Source organism: Emiliania huxleyi, assembly GCF_000372725.1.
Source record: "Emiliania huxleyi CCMP1516 unplaced genomic scaffold EMIHUscaffold_7, whole genome shotgun sequence".
NCBI classification, from domain to species: Eukaryota; Haptophyta; order Isochrysidales; family Noelaerhabdaceae; genus Emiliania; species Emiliania huxleyi.
The window spans coordinates 15,890-35,123 of record NW_005196756.1 but is presented as its reverse complement, the minus strand read 5'-3'; the positions used below and the strand labels follow the sequence as shown (position 1 = coordinate 35,123).

General features: G+C 65.6%; 6 protein-coding genes across 6 annotated transcripts; 4 read left to right on the top strand and 2 right to left on the bottom strand.

The window, feature by feature from the left end:
* Window positions 1-954: 954 nt before the first annotated feature.
* EMIHUDRAFT_197704 (hypothetical protein) lies at window positions 955-3,063 on the top strand (the record flags this gene model as incomplete). The annotated part of the gene is made up of 6 exons (XM_005761721.1): window positions 955-976; window positions 1,269-1,929; window positions 2,107-2,165; window positions 2,261-2,469; window positions 2,551-2,681; window positions 3,021-3,063. The coding sequence occupies 6 exons, from the start codon at window positions 955-957 to the stop codon at window positions 3,061-3,063; spliced, it is 1,125 nt and encodes a 374-aa protein (XP_005761778.1).
* Window positions 3,064-3,966: 903 nt separating this feature from the next.
* Window positions 3,967-6,451, top strand: EMIHUDRAFT_448318 (hypothetical protein; the record flags this gene model as incomplete). The annotated part of the gene is made up of 9 exons (XM_005761720.1): window positions 3,967-4,191; window positions 4,560-4,832; window positions 4,913-4,975; window positions 5,069-5,206; window positions 5,332-5,592; window positions 5,667-5,837; window positions 5,922-6,125; window positions 6,225-6,262; window positions 6,329-6,451. Coding segments are annotated over 9 exons (1,494 nt in total), but the record flags the coding sequence as incomplete, so codon positions are not given.
* A 2,792-nt stretch (window positions 6,452-9,243) lies between these two features.
* On the bottom strand, window positions 9,244-10,060 carry EMIHUDRAFT_197702 (hypothetical protein; the record flags this gene model as incomplete). The annotated part of the gene is made up of 4 exons (XM_005761719.1): window positions 9,244-9,302; window positions 9,419-9,628; window positions 9,804-9,924; window positions 9,998-10,060. The coding sequence occupies 4 exons, from the start codon at window positions 10,058-10,060 to the stop codon at window positions 9,244-9,246; spliced, it is 453 nt and encodes a 150-aa protein (XP_005761776.1).
* Window positions 10,061-11,743: 1,683 nt separating this feature from the next.
* EMIHUDRAFT_432785 (hypothetical protein) lies at window positions 11,744-13,001 on the top strand. Its single transcript, XM_005761718.1, has one exon. The coding sequence runs from the start codon at window positions 11,750-11,752 to the stop codon at window positions 12,848-12,850; it is 1,101 nt and encodes a 366-aa protein (XP_005761775.1). The 5' UTR covers window positions 11,744-11,749; the 3' UTR covers window positions 12,851-13,001.
* Window positions 13,002-13,151: 150 nt separating this feature from the next.
* Window positions 13,152-13,765, bottom strand: EMIHUDRAFT_197700 (hypothetical protein; the record flags this gene model as incomplete). Its single annotated transcript, XM_005761717.1, has 2 exons — window positions 13,152-13,423; window positions 13,678-13,765. The coding sequence occupies 2 exons, from the start codon at window positions 13,763-13,765 to the stop codon at window positions 13,152-13,154; spliced, it is 360 nt and encodes a 119-aa protein (XP_005761774.1).
* Window positions 13,766-14,523: 758 nt separating this feature from the next.
* On the top strand, window positions 14,524-16,850 carry EMIHUDRAFT_420548 (hypothetical protein). The gene is made up of 5 exons (XM_005761716.1): window positions 14,524-15,117; window positions 15,202-15,364; window positions 15,441-16,049; window positions 16,131-16,196; window positions 16,265-16,850. Exons 1-5 carry the CDS (start codon window positions 14,639-14,641, stop codon window positions 16,664-16,666), a joined length of 1,719 nt encoding a protein of 572 aa, XP_005761773.1. The 5' UTR covers window positions 14,524-14,638; the 3' UTR covers window positions 16,667-16,850.
* The last annotated feature ends 2,384 nt before the right edge of the window (window positions 16,851-19,234 follow it).

Below are 19,234 nucleotides of genomic sequence, written 5' to 3'. Positions count from 1 at the left end.
CCGTGACAATGAAGCGCTGAGATGAAAAGAATTTTACAAGGAATTTTAAAGGCGGTCGCACAGCACGATTCACGCGACACTGGATTCGGGACAGGGGGTCTGTCTGGGGCACTCGAGTATGGGTGGCTGTCAGCTTTCTTCGTTCCTTTGTTTCGGCGCTAGTTCGGCGCGTGGATCCTCCGCCGCTTTCCAACCCCGTTTGTACATGTTGTTTGGTATCGAAAATGCCCACTCAGATGCCAATCGATGTTCCCTGACACATCCGCACGACGGAGGTCAGCTAGCGGCGCGTCGCGCCGCTCGGACTGGGCGACACTTGGCCGAGCCGCCGCCGGCCGCCCAGCGGCCTCTTACTTAGGAAGAATTCACACCCGGACGCGCGACCGTCACACCGTCAGCTTCGGTTTTCTGGCGCAGTCTGCCAGCACGGTTTGATCTATCACTTCCCTAGTCAATTCCTACTCGAGTAGTTGAGATCCAGCGTCTTCCTTTGTTGTCCCCACCACAGCCACAACCCCGCCCCACCCCGACCCGAGCAACCCTCCCGGGCAGGAGCGTCTTCCTCTGCGTGACAGCGTCTTCCCTTTCCACAAAAAACAAAAGGTGCGCCTCGCCACCTCGCCCGCGCGACCCAGCGAGTTGAGTGCCCCGCCTCGCCCCGCAACCACCACTGCAGTGAGCCCGTGCCCGGCTGCACGCCGTGCTGCGAAAACGCCGCCCACCGCCCGAGCGAAAATGCAAGCGACGCGATGGCCACAATCGGTTTGCGGTCGGAACGCCGCACGCGCTCGGCCGCGGGTCGCTACCATGCCTCTGCGCTCCCGCGACTCCCCAAACGAGCCCCGCACCATGCTCATCCCATTTATGCTGCGGCCGGCCGGTCGGCTGCGCCTTGCAGATCCACAACAACGTGGGCTAGGCGAGCCCGCCGCGGCTTCTTTAGGGTTGGGCCTCATGCTGCGTACGCTGCGAGTAGGTGCGGCCCTCCCACCACCCTCATTCACGCCCTCAAAGACGCTCTCAAGAGCAGAGAGAAGCAGCATGATGGCCTACACACGATGCTGCAATCAGCGTCCGAGATTGACCGAGATTACCCGAGATCGCTTCGATGCCTTGCTTCCGCACCTCTTTGTTGAGGCGCTCTATCGCACCCACCGAGATGTCATCAGTTTTTGCTGATTAATTTTAATTGAATGTATGTGTGAGCTGTGATCCCCGCCCCCCTCTCACTGTGTGCCGCCTCGCCCCCCACCTTTCCCCTTCCGCAGGAGACAACATGATGCTCATCTATGCAGCCTTTGGCGCGTTGCTCCCTCCCGGCGTGGCGGCGCAGTCTGCCAGCACCTTTGCCAACAAGCCCGCTCTGCAGACCGCGGTCGACTTGTGGTGCAGCAACGAGTCGGCCGCCCTGGCTGAGTACGGCAACATCGCGGACTGGGACGTGAGCCGCATAACCGACATGTGGTGTATGTTCAGCGCAAACTCGTGGTGCGCGCAAGTCGTGGGCGGCTCCACGACCGGCAAGAGCACGTGCAACCCCGACATTGGGTCGTGGGTCACGTCGGCAGTCACCACCATGAGCTTCATGTTCTGGGGCGCCTCCTCCTTCGACAAGGACATCTCGTCGTGGGACACGTCGTCGGTTCTCAGAATGAACCAGATGTTCCGCGACGCCTCCGCCTTCGACAAGGACATCTCGTCGTGGAACACGTCGGCGGTTACCAGCATGCAGAAGATGTTCTACTCCGCCACCTCCTTCGACCAGGACATCTCGTCGTGGGACGTGTCGGCGGTCGTGGATCGTGATAGCATGTTCATGATGTTTGGCATGTTTGGGGAGACGACGGGTGGCAGCGACTGCAACAAGGCGCGCATCCACGCCAGCTTCGACGCACAGACGAGCGCGTGGCCCTACTTGTGGGGCTCGCTGTGCCCGCCGCCTGCATCGCCTCGCTCCGCCTCGCCGTCGCCGCCGCCGCCCTCGCCGCCGCCGCCATCTCCTCCACCGCCGCCCTCCGCCCCGCCCTCCGCCCCGCCCACGCCGCCGCCGCCAATGTCGCCACCTGACGAGCAGCCGCAGTCCACGGACCCGCCGTGCTTCCCGAGCTCGGCGACGGTGCAGCGTGCCGACGGGGCTACCGTTCCCCTCTCCTCCCTCTCCGCCGGTGACTCAGTCCTCGCCGCGGCGGCCGACGGCACCCTCGCTTTTGATGCCGTGTGAGAGCGATTTCATTGCTTCACTGTCGCTTACTTGTACTAGGCACCCTCAGCTTCGACGTCGTCTCCTCCTTCTCGCTGGCCAACCCGTCCGCCAAGGCGGCCTTCCTCTCGCTCGCCACCGCGACGGCGACGGTCACGCTCACCCCGACGCACAAGCTGCCCGCCGGGCCGGCAAAGGCGCTCAAGCAGGCGTCCGAGGTTGCCGTCGGCGAGACGGTCTGGCTCGCGTCGCCGGCCGCGGGCGCGCTCGTGCAGGCGCGACTACCCCCAGTGCACCACACCCCTGCCTCCCCCGATGCGAGCCCCGCCCCCCCCCCCCCTTTCTGCCAGGAGCCCGTCCTCAAAGTGACCAAGGTCGTGGCCGACGGGCTGCACAGCCCGCTCACCAAGCACGGCGGCTGGCCGGTCGTCGACGGCGTCCCGACCTCGTACAACAGTGCGGCCGTCGTCGCGCGCAACAAGTACCTCGTCCCGCTCGTCGAGGCGGTCTGCCCCTCTGTCGGCCGCCTCGTCGTGGCGGCCGTGAACCCCAAGCGGATGCCCTACATGGAGGGGGGGGGGCCCCCCCCCCCCCCCCCGCTTCGCCCGCCCGCCCACACATCCCTTGCTTATCTTTCGCTTCGTCTCACGAAACAGGTGGTCGCGCCGCTCTCCTCGCTCGACGTCGCCGCCGCCGCCGCCGTCACAGCCGCCGCCTTTGGGTTTGGCGCGCGAAAGTGAGAGGCGGGCTGCTGGCGGCCGCCGGGAAGGGTCTAATCCACTGCGACACTTGTCGCTCGCCACGACGGACATCCATCCAGGGCGGCCTCCCGCCGGGCGGCCACCCTCACCGCTTCCCTATAAACGTAGCCGCCGGCGCCGCCGCGCCGTAGCCGGGGGGTCCGTGAACACATCGGGGCGTCCGTATCTCATTATATCCCCGCGTATCTCCCCTGGTATCTCCCGGTATCCCGCCATATTCTTCCCTGTACAATATTTATGTTTTCAGTGTAGAGCACATACGGCAGGGGTCCCATGAAGAGGAGTAATTCACCACGCTTGAGCACATGCACGGTGGGCCCCGCACACCCCACCGCAACCCTCCAGCCTCCACCTGCACGACACGGGGGCGACATGGGTCACATCTCATGGCAACGTACGCATTAGTCACAGCGAACTTCGCTGTGCTGCCCTTCCCTCCACGGGAAGCCGTCTCTCACAGACGGAGCTCATCGGTGCTGTTGCTGGCGTCGGACTTGCCGCGGTCGCCGCTCGCGGCCCCCTCGCCAGACTCGCCAGCCTCTTTGACTTTAGCTTCTGCTGCCGAGTGTCGGCAAAGTAGCGAGCGGTCGCCAGCGAGGAAGGCCTTGCCTAGACTAGAGCCCCACGGCATACACCAGAAGTGCAAGGCCCAGTGCGCGTGGTGAGGTGTGTGTGTGTGTGTGTGTGTGTGTGTGTGTGTGTGTGTGTGTGTGTGTGTGTGTGTGTGTGTGTGTGTGTGTGTGTGTGTGTGTGTGTGTGTGTGTGTGTGTGTGTGGTGTGAAGGGGGGAGGGGACGTCTCTCTTTCTTCGCACCTGTGTCGAGCCTGTGTGCTGTGTTGGAATTCTTCTTCTATTTTGCAAGTTTTCCGCAATGTATATTCTGCTGCTCCTATCCTGCTCCTATCCACGCCGGCAGCCTCCGCGGTCGTGCACGCCGGCAGCCCCGCGGTCGACGAAACGCGGCCGGTTGACGCCGGGAGCGCCGACCTCGCTCGCTGACGAATAATGATAGCTTCTGCGGCGAAGACACTCTCGCAAGCAGCGGCGCATGCTCAGGAGAAGGCAAACGAGGAGATGAGGAAGGTGCGGGCTGAGGCTTCGTCTGTTTTCCGGGGTGGAGAAGACGAGGCGCAGTCCGTCCTCTCCGGAGATCTCGACCATTTGGATCGCGCTGAGTTGGAGCGGCTTGTGGGCCAGTCGGCGGCGGTCCAGGCCCAGCTTCAGTCGCAGGTTAAACGTGCGCGCAGCGCCATCAAGGACTCTCAAGACGCGCCCGCTCGCTCTCTGCCCCTGGCCACTGCTCTCACATTAACTGAGCGTGCCGTGGTTTGTCACATTAGCGCGCGGCGGCGGCCGAGGCGGAGGCTGTGCTCGCGAGGCAAGCCGCTTCAAACGCGATGGCGGCCGCAGACGAGGCGGAAGCTGCGCGCGCGGAAGCGGAGGCGGAATTGCGGGCGTGCCGCGCGCAGCTGGAGCTCGGCGCGGGTGCCTCCGCCGACAGCAGCGGCAGCGGCAGCGGCGCAGCAGCCGCGCAGCTCGAGGCGGCGGCGGCCGAGCAGCAGCAGCTGAGTGAGAAACTGCGCGCCGCCCGGGCCGAGGTCAGTGCCCTCAGCAAGACGAAGACGGAGCTGACGGCGCAACTGGCCACCGCTGCGGACGGCTCGCGCTTGGCGGCAGCGGATGCAGACTGCCGCAGCGCGGCGTTGGAGGACGAGATGGCGGCTGCGCGGCGCTCGGCCACGGCCGCGCTGGCGAGCGCACGCGAGGAGACCGCCGAGGCGCGTTCCGCGGCCGAGCGTGCCGAGGCTGGCCGCGCCGCCGTGGCCATGCAGCTTGCTGAGGCGTCTCTACCCAGCCTCACCACGCGCGATGTAGACCAACCCTCGGCAGCTTGGACCACTCGGCACCTACGACCACTCCACTTCTTCTCTCCCGTTGCCCGCCCGCCCAGGCGACCGCTCGCGCCGAGGCAGCCGAGTCGCGAGCGTGCGAGGCGGAGGCGGCGCGCGCTCGAGTACAGTCCGAGGCGCAGGAGACGGCTCGGACGGCGGCGTCGGAGGCGGCCGCCGCGGCGGCGGCGGCCGGCGCGTCGGACGAAGCAGCGCAGCTCCGCGCCCAGCTGGCCGAGGCGAGGGAAGAGGCTGAGATGCTGCGAGGCTCGGAGGCGATGGCACGCGCCGCTGTGCAGGCGGCGAACGCGGACGCCGACGCGCAGCGCCGCGCCGCAGCCGCTATGGCAACGACGGTCGCCCAGGCGCAGGAGCGCAGTGAGGCGGCGGCGGCGGCCGCCACCGCGGCGAAGCAGGCGCCCCCCATACCTGGCATTTGCCCTCCCATTTTCTTCCCCAACGCCCCCCTTCTTGCCCACAGGCCGCCCTTGCCGAGCTCGCAGCGGCAAAGCAGGCTGGCACGGCCGCGCAGGATGCAATGCGCAAGCGCGCAAACGAGGCTGTGACGGAGGCGGAGGCCCGCGCCGGGAAACAGATCGAGGCGGCGCTCGAGGCGGCAAAGACAGCCACGGCCCGTGCGGAGAGTGCGGAGGCGGCGGCGGCGGCGGCGGCATGCAAGACAGCGGCTGAGGAGACCGCCAAGGGCGCGACGAGTTCTGCCAATTTGGCCGCCCAGGCCGAGGGGTCGCAGCCGCCTGAATGAATGAATCGGCTCGCGAGTCCCAGTTCGCGGACTGCTCTCGACTCTAGGCCGAGGCTGCGAGGCTCGAGGCAGCCAGGTTGAAGGACAAAGTCGTGAGCCTCGAGGGGGCGCTCTCCTCAGAGCGCGAGTCTCTCGGGACGATGCGCACCAAGCTGGCGGCCGCCAAGAGCGCTATGGAGAGCCGGGTCGCGGCGATGCAACAGGAGCTGACTTTGGCAAAGGAGGTGAGAGTGGGCCGGCATGGCTTGAGCTTGGCCGAGATCGCAAGCCCCCCCCCCCCCTCCACTCACCCACCTCCGCATTGGTAGGGCGCGGCGGCCCGCGAGGCCGCGGCTGTCGCGGCAGCTTTGGAGGAACGGCAATTGGCAGAAGTTGCCGATGGCAGCGCGCACGCAGAGCGGCAAATAGCAGCTACCGCCGAGATCGAGCGCTTGCACAAAGAGGTTGAGAGGTTGCGAGCTGAGGTGGCAGAGAGACAGGAGAAGATGGGGCGATTGCACGTTTCGGCCAAGGCGCGCACCCCAGCCAAGCCCGTTGTTGCCTCCCAGATCCCCTGCGAACCGAATCCTCTCTACACCCGTCGGTCACTCTCCCAATCTGGCTGGGGAAAGGCGGCCCTCGAGCGCCAAAAGGCGGCGATGCTCGAGAAGCACGCGGCGTGTGAAGCGCGGCTCTCGCCCGTGCAGTCGCGCCGCAGCTTTGATGTTCGCGATAGGCACGCCGCCGTGGTGCAGCGCATCCGGAGCGAGCAGCCCGCTGCCGCCGCAGCCGCTCTCCGCAGCGAGGCAATCGGGGGAGCCACGCCACCCGCCGCTGCCCGCGTAGCTCCGAGCACAGCGCCCGCCGATGGCAGTGCGGACGACGGATTCGGCGCGTTCCGCGGGCACGACGGTGGCGACACGAGGACGACGGCGGCAGTTCAAAACGGCGCCGCTGCGGTGCTGCCGGCGACCCCTGGGAGCGAGGCGCGTGCGGCGGAGGTGGCTTCGCGGATGCGCGCGGAAGTGGCGGCTCTGCGCGGCCAGCTGCGTGCGGCGGAGGCGAAGGCGACGGAGGCGCAGGCAGAGCTTGATGCGGACCGAGAGGCGATGCGGGCGCAGATGAGTTTGCTCGCCGCCGCCGAGGAGAGGCGCGACGCCGCGGCGCAGGCAGCGGCGGCGCAGCGGGACGCAGAGGCAGTCGTTTGGCGTTGCTGCCACTGGCCAGCGGGACGGGCATGAAGAGTTGCTGCCATCATTCTAGGCGGCAGCCATCCTCGCCGATGACCGGAGGCGCCTCGAGGAGGCGGCGGCAGCGGCGCGCTCGCATGCGGACGCGGCGCTCAAGGAGGCGTGGAGACGAGCGCACAAGTGTTTGCGGTGCGTCGAGTCTGCTCTCAGGAGCCATTCATCATGGCCCCAGGCGACCGATGCTGCCGGCGCAGACGCGCGCCGCCTGAGAGCGGAGCTGTCGGCAGTGCGCGCGCGGGTGGCCGCATCACCAACTCTCGTCTCACGGGTGGAGGTCAATGGCACAGGCGTGGCGTGATGATCGGCACTGTAGGCTCGCGCCCTCGTTGAGGAGAAGGATCTGGAGAACGAAAAGCTCCGTGCGCAACGGCACAAGCTGCAGCCCCTTCCCAACGCTTTGGACCTGCTGGACGGCTCCGCCCGTCCAGGCACGCTCTCGCGCTCTTCGTCCCACTCCTCGACCGCCACGGCCACCGCAGCGCCCGGCTCGCATGGGCAGCGCATGCAACTCACATACGGGCCCACGGTCGCAGCCAAGGGGTTTCCCACCTCAGGCGCAGCCGCCGACGAGCAGATTTTGCTTTCGACGGCGCGAGCGCAGGCGGGCCGTGACGCGGAGATGGCGCGACTGGCGCAAAAGGCAAGCGACGCCACGCGCAAGGCGGAGGAGAAGGCGGCGGCCGCCTCGCGGGAGCGCACGCGAGCCGATGGGCTCGCGCGCGATCTGCGGCTTGCACAGTCGGCGGCGGTGCGTCGAGCCCCGTGCGCGCATCGCAACACGATGTCCGAGACTCCCCAAACTCCTCGCACGTGCCATTCGTAGGTGCCGGGCTACATCAAGGAGGTGCGACGCCGCGCGCCACTCGCGCTCAACTCGTGTCCTCCATCCACATGATAACGCCACGTGCATGCCTCGCCAGGTGGTGCTCAAGTATCTGCTCGCCGGGGACGCCGCCGCGGCCGACGCAATCTTGCCCGTGCTCTCTTCTGTCCTGCAATTCTCTACCGCCGAGGCGGAGCAGCTGCGTGCCTCCCGCGCCACCGTCGTCGACGACGCCGCGTCGTACATCTCCACTCTGTTCGGCGCCGCGCCTGTCGAGGCACAGAAGCCGCCCCTGCCACCACGGCCGCTGCCCGCGCCGCCTGAGGCGGATTCGGTGGCGTCGGAAACAGAGGCCGAGCTCCGGCGCAAGGTGGCGCGGCTGAAGCGGCTTCTGGCCGGCGCAAACCTCCATCTCGCACGGCTAGCCGAGTAGGCCGGGAGGGAGAGCACACTTGGAGCGCCGGTCGGTAGCATCTCCCCCCCCCCCCCCCCACGGGCGCCCGCGGGTCACTCTTCACGCTTGCTGTGATGCTGTGATGGGGGGTCCTTTATGAATAAAAAATTGCTTAGCGCGAAAAAACAGGTAATTCCAGGTATACCCGGTTTTTTTCAAATAATACGGCATTTAACACCCGCAAAATACCGGGTATTTGCCGATTTGGCTGATTTTGGCCCCCAAAACCTCTCAGACTCCGGGCAGCGGGCTCAGAGCCCCCCAAAATGACAATTTCCACGGAGTTTCCCCGGGAAAGTAGAGAGGAAAAGAGAACGGGGTGCGAGAGGGAGAACCCAGAGGAGAGGGGAGCCCCCTCCGGAGTGGGGGGGGGGGCGCGCGAAGGGGGCCCTGAGCGGTGACGTCGTGTGAGAATATGTGTCGTGTTCGTGTCTGGTGTCCATTATAGCTCCGAGTAGAGGGGGCGGTCTGCTGCTAGGGGAAACCCGCAGCGCGGAGCTAGCCCTCGGAGACCCGTGTTTACCCTTTACGGCCCCCTTTCCCTGCGAACGCGCACCCCCCAGGGCTAGGGCTCTCTAGCCCGTAACCCGTCCCCGAGCATCCTGGCCCGCTGGTGCGCTTCTTATAGCTCCCCGGCCCTGGATGTGAGGCTGCCAACTCTGCACTCCAAAAAGTGCTCCGGAAGAGAGAGAGGAAAATAGAGATCGACAGGCCCAGGACCCCGCTCGTGAATACTCCACGTAGGTAAAGAAAGAACGAAAACAGAGAATAAGGGAGGGAGGCACGCCGCCACCACACAGGGATTTTAAAGGAGACGTAGGTTGATTGAGTGAGGTTGAGGTTGATAGCAGATAGGGTGCCCACAGGGTGTCGGTTTGTGTGCGGCTGGGGGAGGGCGAGGACCTAGAGGTGCCCCCGTGGCCCGTGCAGTATCTTGCAGTCTCGTGCTGTCTGGCCTGTGAGCTGTGTGCCCCGTGCGGTCCCATGCTTCCCTCCCTTCCCGTTTTTCTGTATCTCCGACCCCCCCTCCTCGTCCGCGCTGTCGCTCCAGCCACCACAGAGAGGGCTCGGCTGTCCGACGCGCACGAAAAGTAAGGCTAAGGGGAGGAGACGCGCCTGGCGGCTCACACCACCACTGGCACTGCACTGGTTGGGTAGTAGTCTAAGTTCTGAGCCTGGAGGCCTAACGGGTCTAAGTGTGGCTAGCCACGCTGGAGTGCTTGCGCGGTCTAAGATCAGCGGGAGCCTCTTACATCGGCTAAGTCGGCCGTGGACGGCCTGGGGCCAAGAGGCTCCCACCGTGATCAACGTACAAACGATACGGCGCAACCCCCAAATTTTCTTCGCCTGCGGCGGGCGATCGGTCCTTCTCATGCTCAGCAATCGCCGCCTCAGCATCCTCCTCTTCCGATTCTCGTTGCTGCTTCTTGAGCGCAATCTTCGGCGACTTCTTCGCCAAACAGTTCTCACAAATAGCCTCAAGCTCAAACAAACGCATGTCAGAGAAGCCTGTGTATGCTGGTCCTCTTTGAACGATCCGCGCGTGAGGTAGCATAGGGCCTTGTTGACAGCAGCCAGCTTGTTGCGCTGCTTCGTTGCGATGAGCTGATTGGGATCGCAGAAGTGCATGCCAAGCACCGCCACGATCTTGAAGCAGAACACATCGCAACCGCATCGTCCGCACTGCCATCGGCATGCCGCGCCCGCCGCTTCGCCGCAGCCGCCTTAAGGCACGCATAGCGGCAGCATATGGTACGTTGCGCGTACTTGAGCAGGCGTTGCGCGCCGCAAGTAGCGCACTGGCCCTGGGAGAAGGCGATATGGCGTCGTGCGCGGCAAACGTTGGTCGGGACGCGTCCAGGTATTTTTCGGGTAAACCTGAAAGCTTTTCAGGTATACCCGGGTTTTACCCGGAGTTGGCCTTATGTCGTCTAAGTTCATGGCCCCCGACCATGGGGGTCTAAGTCCGAGCCCGGCTCCGTGCGGGGGCTAAGTTGAGCGCTCGCTCGCTGCAGAGGCTAAGTGTAGAGCGACCCTCTAGCCCTACTACCCAACCATTGGCACTGCGCACCAGGCCACCACCACCGCACTCGAGCCCCTTTGTGTGCACCGGCGGAACCCCTTGCACTACCTCTCCTTACCTCATACTCATCTAAATTACTTGGGGATCTTCCACCCAAACATGGATTTCGTGCAGCCGAGGATCCTCAGCGCCCCCGCGGCCTTCTCCTTCTGCCCCACTGTGCCGCTGCGAGCCAGCGCCACCAACGGCGCAATCCCGCCCTCCTTCGCGATCGCCACCTTGTTGTCATCGTTGAGAGCGAGCCTCCCCAGCGCCGCCGCAGCCCTCTCCTTCTGCCCGTCCGTGCCGCCGCGAGCCAACGCCACCAGCGGCGCGATGCCGCCCGCCTTCGCGATCGCCACCTGGTTGTCGGCGTTGAAAGCGAGGTTCCTCATAGCCCCCGCGGCCCACTCCTTCTGCCGCTCCGTGCCGCCGCTAGCCAGCGCCACGAGAGGTGCAATGCCGTCCTCCTTCGCGATCGACACCTTGTTGTCGTCGTTGAGAGCGAGCCTCCCCAGCGCCCCCGCAGCCCTCTCCTTCTGCCCGTCCGTGCCGCCGCGAGCCAGCGCCACCAGCGGCGCGATGCCGCCCGCTTTCGCGATCGCCATCTGGTTGTCATCGTTGAAAGCGAGGTTCGCCAACGCCCCTGCGGCGTTTTCCTTCTGCCCGTCCGTGCCGCTGCGAGCCAGCGCCACCAACGGTGCAATGCCGCCCGCCTTCGCGATCGACACCTGGTTGTCGGCGTCGTTGAAAGCGAGCCTCCCCAGCGCCCCCGCGGCCCACTCCTTCTGCCCGTCCGTGCCGCCGCGAGCCAGCGCCACCAGCGGCGCGATGCCGCCCGCCTTCGCGATCGCCACCTGGTTGTTGGCGTTGAAAGCGAGCTTAAACAGCGCCCCCGTGGCGTTCTCCTTTTGCCGCTCCGTGCCGCCGCGCGCCAGCGCCACCAGCGGCGCGATGCCGCCCTCCTTTGCGATCGACACCTTGTTGTCGGCGTCGTTGAAAGCGAGGTATCCCAGCGCCGCCGCAGCCCTCTCCTTCTGCCCGTCCGTGCCGCCGCGAGCCAGCGCCACCAGCGTTGCAATGCCGCCCGCCCTCGCGATCGCCACCTTGTTGTCATCGTTGGCAGCGAGGTTCGCGAGCGCCCCTGCTGCGTTTTCCTTCTGCCCGTCCGTGCCTCCGCGCGCCAGCGCCACGAGAGGCGCGATGCCGCCTGCCTTTGCGATCGCCACCTGACTGTCGGCGTTCTTGTCTGCGAGGTTCGCCAGCACCCCCGCGGCCTTCTCCTTCTGCCCATCCCCTCCGCTGCGCAACTGTTCCACCCACTTCCGCACCTCTGAAGGAATGGAGGCGTCCGCATCCGCGCACAGCGCGTTTGCAGCCGCCTGCAACGAGCCGCATTGCTCAAGTAACTCGATTGCCCGCTCACGCGTTTGGGCTCCAAGCTCGATGAGCCGGCTCACATCGCCGCTCAGCCTCCTTCACCCACGTCCCCTCTGCGACCAAATCTATTTAGAATTCTTTCCTTCTGCTCCAAGCTCCACTATCTCCGCGAGGAGGGGCTGCGCACAATGGCCAAATCGGTTCTGCTCGTTGCCCTCGGCTCGCTCGCCGTCGCCAGCGGCAGCGTCGCTCCTGCGTCGCGCCCGGCGCTGCGGCTTCGGGGCGGCGACACCGCTCGCGCGCCGCTCGCCGCCGGCAAGACGGCCTCGGGCAACTCAAAGCTCGCGGTGCGCGGCGGCGGCGGTGCTGTGGGCGGCATCGACTGGACCCTCATGCTCTACTTCGCCGGGTGGTACGTCGGCAACTACTACTATACGCTCAACAACAAGCTCGCGCTCAAGGCGTCCGGTGGCGCCACGGACGGCTTTCCCGTGACGATCGGCTTCCTGCAGATGGTGATTGGAAGCCTGTACGCCTTGTTTGCGTGGGTTGCGCCCGACATGCGGCCGCAGCCAAACGTGACGCCGTCGGACCTGCTGCAGATCCTCCCGGTCGCGGCGTGCGCCGCCGGCGCCCACCTGTCATCCATCTTCTCGATGAACCTCGGCGCCGTCTCCTTTGCCCAGATCGTCAAGGCCGCTGAGCCCGCCTTTGCCGCATTCCTGGGCGTCACTCTGTACGGCAAGTCCATCTCCAAGGCCAAGTGGCTTTGCCTCATCCCGGTCATCGGCGGCGTCTGCCTCGCCTCGCTCAAGGAGCTTGATTTCTCGGTCTGGGCCCTGCTAGCCGCGTGCGTCGCCAACCTCTTTGCCGCGTTCCGCTCCAACGAGAACAAGAAGCTGATGGACACCGCCGGCCTGTCGGACCGGATCGGATCGACTGGCAACCAGTTTGCGCTCTCGACAATCCTCGGCACACTCTCGATCCTCCCCTTTTGGCTCCTCCTCGAGGCGAAGCGCTTCGGCACGTTCGTCGAGCTGTTCAAGTCGAGCAAGGCGCTCTCGAGCAACCTCGTCACCTCGGGGCTCTACTTCTACCTCTACAACGAGCTCTCCACCCTCACCATCAAGAAGACCTCGGCCACCACCCAGTCCGTCGCAAACACGGCCAAGCGCGTCATCGTCATTGTCGGCGTCGCGCTTGCACTGGGCGAGTCTCTCGAGCCTATCAAGATGCTCGGCTGCGGGATCGGCATTGGCGGCGTGCTGCTGTACTCGCTCGTGAAGTGAGCGGCGTGCCGCTGCCACGCCCAAGCCCCCGTAGCGCCAAAAGCAGGCGTGGCTGCCGTCCGAAACCACAAACGTTGCATGTCTTGGAGGGGGGGGTCGGGTGCAGATGAACAAAAAAAAACCTTCGGCGGGCACGTCGCGCCGCATGGTGGCCGCGCTGCGCCACTCGCCGCTGGCGCGCGGTTGATCGCGGCGCCGACTCCGCGGCGGCGCCATCTCGCGCGGCGGGGCGCGTCGCGTCGTCGGCGCCAAAACAGACGCGAGCTCGCGGCGCGGCCGCGGCAGCAAAAACATCAACCGTCTACTTCTCCTTCTCCTCTCGTCTCGTCTTGTCGCAGGCGCACACGCGCGCGACGTGCGCCCGTGTCGCCGCGTTCGCTCCGCGAAGGACGATTCGAACCGGGAGCCAGTCGGCGCAGCGGCGGCACGCGGCGGCAAAACGCACGACGCTCACCTCATGGAGATGCTGCTTCTTTGGCACCTCCTGATATAATGCTGATTTTTTGCTGAGCGGGGCGGAGGCACGCGGGCGGCGGAGGCGGCGGCGGACGACGTCTACTACCTGGCCGTCCCCTGTGGTAGCTTAGCGATCAGGGAGGATCTACCTGTTCGGCCTCGAGGAAGCTGCTGGGGGAGAGAGGGGGGGAGAGAGGAGAGGAGGAGAGGGGAGAGGATGAGAAGAGGAGAGGAGAGGAGAAGAGAGAGGAGGAGAGAGGAGAGAGGAGGAGGGGGAGAGGAGAGAAGAGGGGAGGGGGTGAGAGGGAGGGAGGGAGGGAGAGAGAGGGCGGAGCGAGCAGAGAGAGAGGAGAGCCTTTGAGCCTTGGCACCAGCCAGGCAGTTGATTTGGCCCTGGCACCAGCCTTGGCAGTTGAGTTGGCCTTGGCACCAGCCTTGGCGGGCGGGCACGCGGGACATGCACAGGCGCCAAGGGGCGCAGCGCCGACAATCACGGCGGTGATTGCGGCGCAGGTGGGGGGACGGGAAGTCCGTCGGCGTTGCCGGGGGCCCAAGGAAGCGCGAGGGAAAAATTCCGCCGCTGAGGGCGCTCGTGCGGCAATAGCCGAGTGGAGGGGGGAGCGTGCCGGACGGGGCGTCGTCGCGCCGTCCGATGGTCTGCTGCCCCGCGCAGCAACCGTCGGGCGACGACCCGGGGGCCAAAAACCCGGCGACGACGGCGCTCTGGATGGGGCGTGACCTCCTGCCTCCAACCTCCTTCCTTTTTGAGCAGGTGTGACGCCGCGCGAGCGACGCTCCGAGATCGCCCGAGATAGTGCGGCGCGGCCCCGAGATCGCCCGAGATAGCGCGAGATCGCCCGAGATCGCGCGGCGCGGCCCGGGGCGGGGTGGATGGGTTGGGAGCGAGGGGGCGGAAGTGGCCAGTGCGGTAGATCGGTCAGCTCGAGGCGCGTGAGCCGGACTTGGGAGCCGGACCACCCCCTCTTGTTATCTGCGTTGTTGAGCCAGGACTCAACATACTCGGGCTGTTGCCGTCCCAAACTGTCACTCCCCTCTCTCCCGGCCGGGGTGGGGCGCGCGCGGGGGCGGCGGGTGTGCGGCGAGTGTGCGGGATGTCTGTGGGCCCGAGAGCGATATGCCATGTCCGCCTTGCGTTGTTTCATTAACATCGAAGGCTAAGCTCACAAAAAAAGAAAAAAAACAAAAAACGCAGCGCGCGCGGCGCAGCGCGCAAGGGCGAGGGCAGGCGGAGCGAACAGCCGCGCGTGCAGCTTCCGGCAAGGGGTGCAGCAGCGCGGAGGCGGCGGAGGAAGCTCCTCCTTGGGAGGGAAAATGGAGGCCGACATTCCAGCCGGCTTCTCACGGCTAGACGTCGACACGCTCGCGCACGTCGCCTCGTTCCTCCCCTGCTCCGAGGTTCTCGGCCTCGACTGTGTCTGCCGCGAGTGGGCGTGCGCCTTCCGCCCACCACGGCTTTCGCTCCACATCACCCGCGTGTCTCTCCGCGGCACTCCGCTCTCGTCCGCGCTGCGCGCCTTCGCGCGGCGATTCCCGGCGCTCTCCACCCTCTCGCTCCGCGGCTCGGACGCCTGCGGCCGCGACGTCGGCGTGCTCTGCACGTCCTTCCGGTCACTCATTTCGCTGGACCTTTCGGGCTGCGATGCGCTGCAGGACGCGCATGTTGCCGCGATCGGCGCGGCGCTGCCACAGCTGCAGATGCTCTCGCTGAGCGGATGCCGCGATGTCTCCGACGCCGGCCTGGCCGCGCTCCTGGCGCACTGCCGCTCTCTTTCATCTCTGCTGCTCGGGTGGTGCGCAACCCCCCCTTCCCCCCTCCCCCCCTCCCCCCTCGCGGCGGGCAGCACCATCCGCGTCCTGACTGCTCCCGCTCCTAGGTGTGACATCTCCGACTTCGGCCTCCTCTCCCTCTCCTCCATTTCCACTTCCCTCACCTCCCTTGACCTCTCCGGCTGCGCCATGCTCACTGACCGCGGCGTCGCCGCGCTCATGCGCCGCTGTCCTCGCCTTGCCTCGCTGCAGCTCGAGGGTTGCAGAGAGGTTCGTCCGAGCCCCAACCCCCCCCTCGCTGTCCGCAGAGGCCCTGGCTTTGCACCACTCCCGTGCGCCGCACCAGGTGTCGGGCTGGGCGCTGGCCACGGTGACGCCACGGCTGCGAGAGCTGACCCTGAGTGGGGCAACACTCGTCACCGACGCGGGCGTGGGGGCTGTGGCGCGGGCCTGCACAGGGCTGCGTCAGATTGCCCTGCGCCAGTGCCGCTCTATCTCGGACGCGGCCCTCGCCACACTGGCCGCGCATTGCGCCTCGCTCACGGCGCTCGACGTCGCCCGCTGCGGCGTCGTGACCGACCGCGGCGTGAGCAAGCTAGCGGCGGGGTGCTCACAGCTGGCCTCGCTGCAACTGGAGGGTCACGCGGACGTGACTGACGCGTCCCTCCATGCACTTGCCGCCGGCTGCCCCAAGCTTTCGCTCCTCAACTTGTGGGTTTGCTCGAACGTGACCGACGCGGGCGTCGCAGCGCTCGCGCAGGCATGCCCAAACCTTACTTCTCTCGACGTGCGCCTCTGCAGCAAGGTTGGCGCCGTCGCCGTGAGCGCTCTCGCCGCGCATTGCCCGAGCCTGACGGCTCTCTACACGGAGCGCGCCGGTCCCGTTGACGACGAGGCAGTCGTCCGTCTCGCGGCCGGCTGCCCGAGGCTCGCTTTGCTCGACCTCGGCATGCAGGAACCTACCCCTGCATTCAGCTGCCGGTGGCGCACCTCGCCCGGGCAAGCCCGCGTGTTCCGAGGTTATGAGTGTGGATAGGACAACCTCACCGACGCGGCGCTTCTCGCGGTGGCCGAGCGTTGTTCGCAGCTCCGCTCCCTGTCGGTCTGCCCCCCCCCCCCCCCCCCCCCTCCAACGCACGCCAGCGCGCGAGCGTTCCGCGGTGTGAGTAGGTTGCCTATTGCAAGCAGCTGACCGACGCCGGCCTGAGCACCCTCGTCGCAGCTTGCCCGCAGCTGAGTACGCTCGACCTCAACAATTGCACTCTCCTCACGCAAACGACGCTCGAGGCCATAGCCGCGCATTGCCCCCGACTCCAGTCCCTCGACCTCGGTGGCCAGCCAGGCTCCGGCAGTGGCTCGCTTAGACCCCGTCCCTCACGCCCTCCCGACCCTCTGACACATTGCGGAGTAGGTTCTGGGCAGCGGCTCGCGACAGACGCAGGGTTGCTCGAGCTCGCCGCCGCTTGCCATGGTCTCCGCTCACTCAACATCCGCTACTGTTCCGACGTGTCGGCCGAGGCTGTCGAGCGCATCAAGGACCTATTGTGTGCCAACGTGCAGGTACGACAGTAGGGAGCCATCCTGCTCCTGGGGCCACTGCCCCCCTAGTCACTTCCTCACTCTATTGCTCATGCTGCCAGACAGAAGTAAGTCACTTCAGTGTCGCACAGCGTCGAGGTGTGCGAGGTGCGGTGTGCTCGGAGAGTTTATCTGATTTGCGGGAGACGGTTGTTCAGAGGTAAACGTCCATTAAGCTACTCTGAGCGTTCGCGCAGCGAGTTCCGCGCACAGGGGTTGTGCGCCGGGCCCTCCTGCTCGGCTCCACCTCCAGCCAGTACACTCACAAGAGACAGGGTGGGCGACGGCTAGCACCACACTTCTCCCCTTGAAATCCCTGTGTGGTGGCGGCGTGCCGTCCTCCCGTCCCTCCCTTGGGTTGTCTGTTTTCTTTCTTTCTTTACACACACACACACACACACACACACACACACACACACACACACACACACACACACACACACACACACACACACACACACACACACATGCATGCATGCATGCATGCATGCATGCATGCATGCATGCACAGACACACAGGACACAGCCCTTCCCCTTCCCCTTCAAATCCTCAAGGACGAGGACGCACCTGTTCGCGGCAACCCAGAGGGAAACCAGAGGGTGGTCCCCAGCACCGTTTGCGTTTTCGGAAGTTTCTATGGAAACCAGATCGTGTTTGCTGAGCTCCATTCTGGCAACTCTCGAGTTTCCCTCTGAGACGGTTGTCGGTTCGACGCCTGGCAGCCAACAATATCTCCGCCGCGCCGTGCCGCGGGGCCGGGGGGGCGTGCGAGGTGCGTCGGCTCCGCTCCGCGCGGCGTGGTGGACGCGCGCGCGGGGTGCCGGGTGCCGAGAAGCGAGATGGTGTGCGTGTCGCGCCTGGTCGCGTGCTCTCGTGGAGTGACTACAAAATTCGCAATTCTTCAATTCCTCACACCACCGCGGGCGCGGCTTCTCCACCGCTCGGAGTAGTGTCTACTGGCGCCGCGCGTGCGCGATTAGTAGGTGGGTGGCGTCGTGGCCCGCGTGGAGGGCCCGCGCGCCCCTCCCGTGCCCCACGGCGTCGGGCGGGCACTCTCGCCCGCCGCCCCGCCACCCTGAGGCGTCGGCGTGCAGCAGGCAGGGAGGACCCATACTGGGGACGCCCCCCTTCTGCCGCTCGCCACGCCAAGGAAAAAAGGCATAGGATCCCATCTCTCTGAAGGGACTCCAATAGCCTCTAGCGCATCCCTTCGCACATGCATGACAACAACAACAACAACAACAACAACATACATGTACATGTCTGAGCGCGCACGAGCGTGCGCGGAGAGACATGTGCATGACTGACTTCTGACTGTCGTTGCGGTCTATCCCTTTCTCGACTGTCTGAGCTTGTGCGTCTTGGGTCCGTGGTTGTGTTTTTGTGTGAAGTGTGAACAGCGGATCGACGGAACAGCGTTCTCGAGCCACCAGCTCGACGCTACAAGAATGATGCTTCCCCTCCTCGATGCAAGTGGTATGTGCCGGCTTCTCGCTGGGTTGAGCGCATCCGTTCACTGCACGGAAGCCTGCCGTCAGGAGCAGCGCAGGCGGCTCCGCTGCCCAACAACGCAGGTGTTGGCGTGCTTTGCAGATAACCGGACCCATGGACTTGCCGATCCGTTGGCCGATCCACTGTCTTGCTTTCGCCAGAGCCGTGATGTTCGAGACAGCTGCCGCTGTGTCTCGCCGGTCCTCGGCCCACCTGTGGAGCTGACTCCTTTTGCAGTCGCCCTTGTGGTCGCCGGTCAGACCAGGTCCTTCACGAGCCCTCTGGTGAGCAGTGCATTCAAAACGCTGGTGAGCAGGTTGCCTTCGGGGGAAGCTGTGATGCTGGCGGTCCTCACGACTGAGTCGACGAACCGAGGTGATCTGAGACCGGGTGGATGGCACAGCGTGACGCGCTTCACAACAACGGCACTCGACAAGACCATGCACTCGTTGGGCCTCCCTTGGCGCGCCCGATACCTCAGCAACTCCGGCTCTCCCTCCGAGGCGGCCGCAGCGTGCAGCAACGAAGAGCTGCGCAACCTCCTCGCGACAGCCTCGGGAACGAAGAAGTTGCCCGAGGGCGGAATGCACAGCAGCTTGATCAAACGCGTCGTCGCGTTCGATCTGCTGCTCAGCTACGAGCAGTCCACGCAAAGGACCCCTGAGCGTGTCCTATTCCTGCGGCCCGACACCGTCTACATTCTTGACGTGGCAGCTTTGGACCCCAATTGCAGCACTGGCGTCTACGTGCGGAACGACCAATTCGCAGCGATGCCGCGTCGCTTGGCGGGCTACTACTTCACTTCGTACGCCACCGATCGGTCTCTTCACGGCGCCGGAGACGAGCCGCCAAACATCACCGTAATTGGTCAAGCAAAGCAGTTGGCCAGCCCCGCGGAGCGAAATCTCGGCGGCCTCACTCTGATGCCGCACTTCCATCTTGCCTACTACGGAGTGCCGTTTGCGGGAGGGGGACTCGAGATGGACCCCAACAACATTGACTGTGCGGGCTACACGCCCCTGAAGCAAATGCTCGCCATTAGGGACTTGCCAAGCTTTGACAGCACGCCT

Coding starts and splice junctions, on each gene's coding strand:
- EMIHUDRAFT_420548 (XM_005761716.1), top strand. CDS start 14,639: ATGGAGGCCGACATTCCAGCCGGCTTCTCACGGCTAGACGTCGACACG. Junction 15,118..15,201: donor TCATCTCTGCTGCTCGGGTG/GTGCGCAACCCC, acceptor TCCCGCTCCTAG/GTGTGACATCTCCGACTTCG. Junction 16,050..16,130: donor TGCTCGACCTCGGCATGCAG/GAACCTACCCCT, acceptor GAGTGTGGATAG/GACAACCTCACCGACGCGGC.
- EMIHUDRAFT_432785 (XM_005761718.1), top strand. CDS start 11,750: ATGGCCAAATCGGTTCTGCTCGTTGCCCTCGGCTCGCTCGCCGTCGCC.